The 10,039-nt window shown below is 37.8% G+C and overlaps 1 protein-coding gene across 1 annotated transcript in view; it reads left to right on the top strand.

Moving 5' to 3' along the window:
- The window catches only part of SLC25A17 (solute carrier family 25 (mitochondrial carrier; peroxisomal membrane protein, 34kDa), member 17), a 17,202-nt gene that overhangs the window by 4,604 nt on the left and 2,559 nt on the right, over positions 1 to 10,039 (top strand). The window contains exons 3-6 of the mRNA XM_009321839.1: positions 1,654 to 1,805; positions 4,233 to 4,349; positions 5,045 to 5,190; positions 7,143 to 7,238. Of these exons, the coding sequence (XP_009320114.1) occupies positions 1,654 to 1,805; positions 4,233 to 4,349; positions 5,045 to 5,190; positions 7,143 to 7,238 (511 nt within the window). The remainder of the gene's footprint in view (positions 1 to 1,653; positions 1,806 to 4,232; positions 4,350 to 5,044; positions 5,191 to 7,142; positions 7,239 to 10,039) is intronic.

Here is a 10,039-nt window from a genome sequence, read left to right as displayed (position 1 = left end):
TCCCTGTCTTGCAGCTCAGGGCGCCGAGTACCCTGAGGATAACCGGTCTGCCTGCTAAAGACTGAGGCAAAGAAGGCATTAAGTACCTCAGCCTTTTCCTCATCCTCGGTGACAATGTTCCCCCCCGCATCCAATAAAGGATGGAGATTCTCCTTGGCTCTCTTCTTGTCATTAATATATTTGTAAAAACTTTTTTTGTTGTCTTTAACGACAGCGGCCAGGTTGCGTTCTATCTGGGCTTTTGCCTTTCTCATTTCCTCTCTGCACGACCTAACGAGATCCCTGTACTCTTCTTGAGTCGCCTGCCCCTTCTTCCACAAGCGGTAAACTCTTGATGCATCAGAGATGAAAAACTAGCATTTACGTCAGAACAGTCAGATGCTGCATTTACCAGCCTTGCATCTTTTATGGTCTCCTTCTTGAGGATCCTTATATTCTGTGTATTCCCAATATTTAATGAATACTAAAGAGCCTCCTTGATTACTGCTGGTCATTGAGGAGATTTCTTATGCTCTTAACATGATTCCAGTTTTCTACTTGTCCTGTGCAGCTTCAGTGAAGGTGCATATCATTAACTTTTTTTGGATGTATTGTGGAATATGCTGGGGATGTAGGGCAGTTGTTGAGGTGCCCCTGTTTTACAGGCTCATCAGGCCTGTCAGAGAAGGAAGCCTTGTTAGTCAGTTGTTACGAAATCATTCTTAAATCAAGATAGATTTAGATGATATAAAACCAATGACAATTATTCACAACATCTGAAAAATAAGATAGCTGTGAATTATAAGGGGATATTCAGTTTTTTGTCTGTGATATTACCTATTTAAATTTAACTAGATTGATCTTTTTCTCACTTTCCTGACTGATTTGCTGTAGACTTTACTGCAAGGCGTTTATTAGAAATTCCTCCCACCTGCATATCTCATGCCCCAGGTTGCATCCTTTGGAAAACTCTCCTTGGTGGAGTATATTAAATTCAGTAACTAGTCTTCCGTCTTTAAATTTTATGTAAGAATCCAGACATACATTTTTTTCTTCCTTACTCTAGTTTTTTATTTTTTATTGAAGCAGTAGTTGTCTTAATTTTTTTCCCGGCTATGTTAAGCATTGCTTTGTTTCCTTGGAGATGTGAGCATCTCTCTACTGGGGTGTTATCTTTTGTATTGGACTGACAACTCCGTTTCTCAACGAAGATGAGAATTCTCCTCGTGCCTTGGTACGTTTTAGTAAATGGTTTGAACTGACTGTATCAGTCTGTATGTTAACATGTATACTTCAAGCATATTCATCCCCTGGATGTTTGTAGTTCATTGCTGGCTGTTGTTAGAGAGCGAATACGGTGGTAATACTCACTTTTGGAGTGAGTGAGCCTCAAGCTTCTTACTGTAAATATATTGTACCTTTACAGCTCCTTTTCAATGGAATTATTCCTGATTACTATAATTCATAAACATAAGTGCTTAATTTTTTTATGGTAGAGTCAGGAGTTTAGTATGGTATGATTTGTTACCATTAATGATAAAGACATATCTAGTTAGTATTATATGTAGTATACAGTATTGTATCTCTGGGACCCTCGGACAACATGTAAAATCAACCAGATCACATAAATACTTTGCTGATCCTTACTTACCATGACTTTTTCCTCTCCGTTAGGTTGGCACCGTATCGAGGATGGTTCCCTGTTATCTCTAGCCTTTGCTGCTCCAATTTTGTTTATTTTTATACATTTAATAGTCTTAAAGCTCTCTGGGTCAAAGGTCAGCATTCAACCACTGGAAAAGACTTGGTTCTTGGGGTTGTTGCAGGTAATACTTAAAAATCTCAATTTCATCAAAAATGTATTTTTAGTATATTCTATCTAATGTTTTTCTTTATGAAGTCCGCTGGAGATCACACCGAGTGCTTATGCCTCCCACTGTATGCAGACCTGCTTTGTTGTACAGCCCTGTTTGATTGCTCTGCTGTGTCCTCCCCACCTCATACATAAGTTGGTGCATAAACTGCTCCTGTTGTGAATTCTGGCACACAGCAGAGTGCTGTTGCAGTCTAGTATTTTATTTGTGTCTGGTGTGTTGTTTACCATGGTATCTAAGCATTATCTTTTAGATGTTGAAGACAAGTGGCAAGGAGAGGTGATAGGTTTTTTCCAGAGGGAAAGATACATGCCAATTCTTATCCTAATCAAAAATATTCCAGAAAAAGCTTTTAATGTAAGGATTTGGGTGCCAGTTTTCAGACTTCTTTTTGGGTTGTCATCTGAAAGTGACAGTGAGTTCCTAGATATATGCAAGTTCAGTGGGAACTTTATGTTCTTTTTTATCCCTTCCTCTCATGTGGATGCTACAGTGGCTTCTTTGAAGAGATGGATGACACTAATAGCTTTTCTAGCAAATCCAATGTGAAAAATTACCACTGTGTGCCTGTGTTTGCCTGTACGATTCTGCAGGAACAATTGCTCATGCAACCACACTGAAACAAGCTGATTTCAAAAAACCTGCAAAAAAAAAAAGGCCTGTGATTATTTGGGGGGGAGCGGGGGCTAGTGGTGGTTTTTTACTTTTTTGCTAGTTTCTTGTACTTTCAGCATGTAGGCACAATGAATGGCTGAATAGTTGGAGGAAAGAAAGGAAAGATTCTTAAGCTGGCTTTATCGCTGGGGGAAACTTTCTTATAATTACATTCTGGAGCAAAGGCTACAGGAATTAGAGTAATAGCTTGTCAGTTAAATGACTTCTTCAGTGTCCATAGTTTATATCCTTATAATGGAATAATACCTGGTGTAAGCTGAAAAATTCCACTTGAGGTGTTTACTAATTGTCCCTACCCATCTCTCATTCCTCCTACTGGTAGCAAATACAGATTGGAAAAAAAATACTAAAAAAAATTACCTTTCCAGTCTGGAAAATAAAGTTTTATGACTTCTCCTTTAACTGAGTCTGGGTGAAAAATTACAAGTATATTGTACTCTAACATGTTACTCCATAATGTAATCACATTGACTTTGGTTAAGTGAGATTAATGTGGCTTGCCTTTTCTAGTGCTTGATTTTGCTCAAAACTTCTTTGAGAGCCGATTGTAGTCCTTGTGAAGGATACTGAAAGATAGTTATGTTTATATTCTGCTTTTCTGAACCCTCTTAAAGAAAAAGAACAAACAGGCACAATGTAGGTAGTAAAGTTTCACCTTTTTCAGATTCACTGTTCTTGATAGTGATATACTGTGTCCATCTCGATATAATGGAATAATTCAGTCTGTCACTCAGACTCCTACCAAAGCAACTAGTGTAGAAGCAATTGCTAATTTCTGTGATGCAGAAGTATTAATAAGAAAGATCAGAAGCTTGTTTTTACATAGTTACTTCAAAGTAACTGCCTTGGTCATTACTGAACAGGAAAGACCTATACCAGGTGATGGCAGAAGTAATATCAATTAATCCTTCTCCCTGACAGTTTAGAACTGTACTTTGCCATACCTCTTTGTTGCAGCCTTATGTGTGTTTGCCCATTTCTCCTCCCCCATCCTACCTTCTGATACTCAACTTTCAAACTTTACTGTTGGGGTTTGTTATTGCGTGTAATCTCTTGCCATTTCTAAGCCTCACTTAAAATGTTTGCAGAATCCTGTGTTTTCCACCTTACTTAGTGACTCTAGAAACTAGATACTCTCATTCTTTTGGCGGTGTAGGAGCTCTGTTCTGGTAATCAAGCTTGCATGCATTTATCTGTTTTAATCTCTCCTCATAAAATAATCCTTCTAACCTTATCACTCTGCGTTTCTTTCTGAAAGTAGGCAGGCAGCAAGTCATCATGGAGTGAAGTAGGGCATGAAAAAGTAGAGTATCTTGTGCTCCAGTGTGGTTTAGTATGCAGCAAAGTAACAAGTTCACTTAAGATTCTTTCAACATGTTCATATTTGGTGTGTTTTGTTGTTTGGTGGTGGGGGTTGTTTTTGTTTGTTTGGGTTTTTTTTGTTTTTAGTTTTGGGGAGGAGTAGCAGAAATGTCCTCCCGCTGCATGCAACCTGCTGACAGCTAATTCATGGTGGAGCTGGGGGGGGGGTAGCTGAAGTAGCTTATTGCAAATTACCAGTTTACTTTTGCTGTTATGCTGTGTTAATTATTCCCCCTCTTCCTACCAGTAACTTCAGTAGTGTGTGAATTGGGGTAAAAGGGGATAAGAAAACATTGAAATCTTCTGGTTCTGGCTGATTTTCTTTGTGCTGTTTTGCATTAGGTGTAGTGAATGTCCTACTGACCACTCCTCTTTGGGTAGTGAATACACGTCTGAAGCTGCAGGGAGCAAAATTTAGAAATGAAGACATTGTACCAACCAATTATAAAGGCATAATAGGTAAGCACCTGTTGTTGTCTTCAACCAAAGAGGAGTTCATTAAATGAAATGTATCAAGGACTGAAGTTCGAAGCCTTTTATTCATGTAACCAGTTTCACCCTGGAATTTCTATGCTTCCCTATCACTTTGCAGTTACTAGTTTTACTGGGAAACTGGACTTGGCCATTTCTGATGGTAATTAAGAGCTTGTAGTATGCACACCTGTAACTAAAATACCTTTTGCAAAGGCAGGTATCTTATACAAATCCTGGAGTAGTAGTGAGCCCAGTGGGGTGGTAGCTGGGAGTCTGAGTTTGGACAGATAATCTGCAAATTAAATTTCACTCACCTTAATCTCTTAATCACCCACATGTTCAGGCTGTCTTCCTTTTAAAAATAAATAAGTAAATAAATGTTGTTGTTTTGAAGAAGGTTTAGAAGACCTTGATGCTGAGCTTGTACTAAAAAGTGGAGTGTCTGGGCAGATGATAAGCTTTGTTTATGTTAATGGTGATGTGAACAAGAACCTCTTTTGTCACTATTTTACTGTTAACTTCCAGATTAGAATGGAAGATTAAAAAAGTCACATAAAAGACTGCAGTGGATTTTTACACACTTTGAATATTAGGCTTGAAGTGTAACTTTTCTTATCTTCTGCAGTAAGAATTTTGTATTCAAAATTTTAATGATGGTTTTTTTCCACCTTTCTTCTCAGATGCCTTTCATCAGATAATACGGGATGAAGGAGTCTTAGCTTTATGGAATGGTACTTTTCCCTCCTTGCTGCTGGTCTTCAATCCTGCCATACAGTTCATGTTTTATGAAGGCTTTAAACGGAAGCTTTTGAAAAAGCAGCTGCAAGTGAGTATGTTTTGAGGCCAGGCGAGGGACATGCTCTGTTATAAGACAGGTTCTTTGACATGTGTTACTTGAGCAAATTCAGAAATGTAGGTTTGGTTTGGTTCTTGTATTTTGGAGGGTTTTTTTTAGTTAGTATATCTTCTAAAAAAGATCCATCGTCGTGAAGTGAGACGTGAGTCTTTTCATGTCCCTAGGGAAGATATTCCTGTGATGAATTCCTCTTCCTGTAAAAATAAAACTGCATCTCTTGTTCACACTTGTTTGGATTTGTTCACAGGTCTTGATTTAAAGTAGAGATTTCAATTCTAATATATCTGTTTTATAAGTATGTACGTACAGACTGTTTTGAAGTCACCTCTTGACCTTTGCTCCAGTAAATCAAGTATATTGAGCCTTTGAAGTATCACAGGTTTGTTCTGGACCCTGTCATTTTAATAACACTTTTTTCCTGAAGGCCTCAATTTTTCAATATCCTTTTTCCAAGGATGGACACTAGAACTGAGCATAGCATTGCAACCATACCTCCCCGATTCTTTAAATAGAGGTAGAATCATTTTTCTGTGCCTGCTTTATAGTCCCCTTCTTTTTCTCTTTTCTTTCTTTTTTCTCTATATCAAATACAGCATCTCTCCTGAACTCATGTTCCTTTTATGTTCTAGCAAATTGAAAATCATTTATGTTATGTTTTAGGATCATGTCATAATATACTATATGTAACAGCAAAGCACTGCAGCTTAAAATTTGTGACTTTAGAATGCATTTGGCTGTATTACAATGTTAGATCATATTGATATGTTGCAAAGCCATCTTGTTTTTCCTCAAGACATAGTGAGATTATTTTTACATGAGATATTGTATCATAAATGAGGCTTGGGTTTTTTTACCATCTTTAGTCAATACTGCAGCTGTAGGACTCTGTGCCTGATGGATCTATCCAGTTACACTATGGATAATACATTTTTTTGAGTGATGAGCTGAGCTTCCCTCTGCATTGTTATTTGCCTGTTGGCTAATTGCTATATTTATTTCTCGTGTTTCTTTTAAATTACTTAGTTCTACCTTAAATTAGGGCATGTTTTGTCCATGATCAGTAGAGAGGGAAAATAGTTTTTTCCCCTAGCAATGGTCATTTTTATTTTGGACAACACTTTTCTTCCTATTTGATCTTTTCCTGATTGTCTTAAGTATATCAGATTGACTTTTTTAAGATGTGCATGTGTGTGCGTATTTCTGATTGCAATCAACATACTTTGCAAATTTGGAGCATGTTTTGATATGGGCACCTATTTATTTTCAGTGATTAATTCACACTGCTAGACTGAGACGCATTGCAATCAGCTTAGGCTATAACAATGTATTTGGTGCATCGTGGAACACTGTGGGCTTTGGAGGTGAGGTTGGGCTCCCAGCAGGTGTTCCTCACTAATAGGGGATGAGATTTTTAGCCTATGTCATCAAAACTAAAATTCTGCCTGATAGCGTAGTGATTATGTCTCAGGATTATAGAGTGATGTTCAAGGAGTCTTTCACTGTCACCTTTTCACAAGTGCTGTGTGACTTGTTAGTTTAAATGTTGCAAAAACTGAAATGCTTATTGATTGATGGTATGTTTAAATGCTACTTCCCTATCTTTTGTTTACTCTCAGTGCTTTAAATTGCTCTAGTTGTATGGCTTTATCTCCACTACGTTTTAGTAACCTAGTTATAGTGAGAAATGCAAAAGCTTGTGAGCAGGTAGAAGTTAAACATAAACTTTAGTTGTGGGGAAGTAAGTTGGTTGAACTATAACTAACTCTTTAAAATGAGAAGACCCAGAGGCTTCATGAAGTCTTTATGCCAAAGATACTTAGATAACCTGGTAGCAGGTACCAGTGCAGAATCCCCAAACACATACGGGTAACTGGCTGTTTTGGTGCTATGTGGGAGTAATATGTTCTTTATCTATTGAACAGCTCACATCTTTGGATGCTTTTGTCATTGGTGCAATAGCCAAAGCAGTTGCCACCACGCTCACTTATCCTCTGCAGACAGTACAGTCAATTCTGCGGGTAAGTAATAATTTCATTTCAGGGTAACTGCCTCTGACTTGTTCTGTATAATGCAAGCCCTGTTCATACGGCTTGTTTTTCTTTGTGTTAATAAACCCATCATTTTGGGAGCTCCTTTTGCACAATGCAGGTCACTGGTAGGGATGCCTCTTTTCTTTGATCCTGTACTGACAGATTCTGATAGAACTTGGTATTACTGGTGCACATTTGTTTCAAGTAGCTGGTAGGATTGACAACATAATGCATTGGTACAGTGTCTCACAGAAGCTGATGCACCATACTGCTTTTAGGCACTACAAAAACGTCGATTGACTTCTTTGAATGTAAATAGAAAATGTGTCAAGTGGGAAGTTAAAATTAAATCCTCTAAACCCAGTTTGTTTCCAGATGACCTCAGGTAATCCAAAAAAAGTTCTATTCATAGGTTTCGGTTTTTTGGGGTTTTTTTTCGGATGATGACCTGACCTTGTCAGTAGCCAGAATGTGATTCATCAGGGGAAGATGAGCTCCCTTGTAAATAATATCTTTAATCACTTCCCTGGCCTTGTACACTAATTGTGGTGGTAATAGAAACACTTGTATTTATTCTCACTTGCAATTTGTATGTATGCTGGATAATGCTGCTACCTTCAGTATGTACGAATATTGTTGTAATATTGAAACGAGACAAAGCGGGGGAGGAAGAGACCTGACCGTACATAAGCAAGCATATTGTAGTTTAATTTCTGTGCTTTTTAATCTATTTTTGTAAGTTGTTTCTTGATGATTTTTCTAACAGTTAAATATTAATAAATGTTTCCATGTGAAATATAATGCTATTTTCCAAAGTAAGGAGAAGCCCTAACTTGTGTGTATGGTAAAGCCATTATATATGTTCTAAAACTTGTCTAAATTTGCAGAATTAGTTGAATTATTGAATGTGAGCCTTCCATGCTAAGGGTATCACTTTTCAGACTTGTCTAATGGGATTTTTCTTGTTAATTGGAAAAAGTGATTTTCATGCAAATTTTGTAATTATTTTAGTTTTTCTTCTCACTAATTAGAGTGGACTAAATGTATTTTGATTTTTGATAGCCTGTAAAAAGGTAGTTTGGATGGTCTATTTCAAACTAACAGGACTTGAATATATTTACTGTGTGGTTGCTGCTACCCTGAAAAGGTGCTAGGTAGAACTTGTGTGCCTGCACAGCTTTCTACTTCACCCTGATGATGCACAAAATGGCATCCACATTGTAGATGTGTCAGTCACATTGTAGTTTTGTCAGCAGTCACTTTTTCTGAAGTTTTTCTCAATTATGATCAGCTGAGCTGGTGCCTTCATTCAGTGTCTTATCCTGTTTTAACAGCCTGGACATGTCTCAGGAGTTAAACTAGTAACACAGACTTCTGTTACTGAAGTGACAGATACAGAAAAACATTTAAGCAAATCTAGCTTTGTTTGGATAAGTTGCAACATCAGTCTGTTTTTAATTTGTGTTGCGTTTTCTGCCGGTGTGAAGGAGACCTGAAAGGAAAGTTGGAGTGCTCTATTTTAGCTTTAGCATTGCACAGCAGTGCAGTTTTCATGGGGCCACATCAATGTAAGAGCTTCAACCCTTGTTCCTTTCCGTGGTTGCTACAGAAATGGTTACAATCTTGTGACTATTACTTCATGTTTCATCTGTCTCCTTTTTGGCTTTTTGAACAAAATTCTTCTGTCTCTTGGTGACAGTGTTGTTCTTTTAAAAAAAGGCCAGCTCTGGTAAGTTGTGCTGCCAGCTTGATGTACTAACCAGCTGCTGCTTACTGCTCACCTCAGCTGAAGTCAGCTAGTTCACTGCTGGCTTGCCTGAGCAGTGATAAGTTGCCTTTCTGCTAGAGCACAGCTAACCGTCGGTGTCCTGGTGGTGGTAGGATTCTTCTCACAGTGGCCCACTGTGAAATAAAGCGGCCTATATGCTACTTCTCCGTGCTAGTCCATCCTTTCCCTGTGATGATGGGGAATACAAGGACCCTGTCTAGTTCTGCAGTCACTAGGGGTGACTTCTTTCTTCTTGCCCTATGAAAGAAACCCTGAACACTTCTGGCGAGAACAGCAGAAACATGGATCTGTGATACCTGTGCTGTCCAGTTCAAACTTGTAATACTTCGTGATGTGTTTTCTAATCTAAAGCTAGCATTGTTATATTTGATGAAGTTTTTTGTCACTCACACTAAGTGATGTTAAAAAAAAAAAAAGGTTAATGACTAAAGGTTTAGTATTTTCAGAAATAGCATTCTGCATGAAGTAAACTTTGTATAGTTGTGGGGTTTTTGGAAACAACTTTAGCAGATTTACACACAAGCTAATACAAGCTCAACAGAATTAATAAAAACTTACACATATAATTAAGTTCTATCATCAAATCAGAAGTACAGGACTCCTTTTCAGCCTTAACCCTTTAGAAACTTACTATTGTTTGAAAGTTATTAAGGTTCTTTGTAATGAAGTCTGTACAGCTTTGCTTTCAACTTTTTGGCAAAGTGCTCTTCTTGCTTCCATAGAATCATAGAATAGATTGGGTTGGAAGGGACCTCTAAAGGTCACCTAGTCCAACCCTGTGTAATTGATGGTGGTAAGCAGCTTCCAGCCTTGCCATTTGGTATGTCTATCTCCTTTTCAGTCATTAAAAATACATGGCACCGGTGTTACTCATTATGCAGTAAAACTGTTCTTTGGCCTATGTGTTGGTAAACAGTAGATAAATTAAATTTGCTTCTGGAGAAATAGCAATACTGTTAACGTTTTTAGTGATTGTTGGTGAAAAAGTTCTCTAAAATTC

The sequence above is a fragment of the Pygoscelis adeliae genome, unplaced genomic scaffold, assembly GCF_000699105.1.
Source record: "Pygoscelis adeliae isolate BGI_AS28 unplaced genomic scaffold, ASM69910v1 Scaffold60, whole genome shotgun sequence".
Classification (NCBI taxonomy): domain Eukaryota; kingdom Metazoa; phylum Chordata; class Aves; order Sphenisciformes; family Spheniscidae; genus Pygoscelis; species Pygoscelis adeliae.
This window is presented reverse-complemented; position numbering and strand designations above follow the sequence as displayed.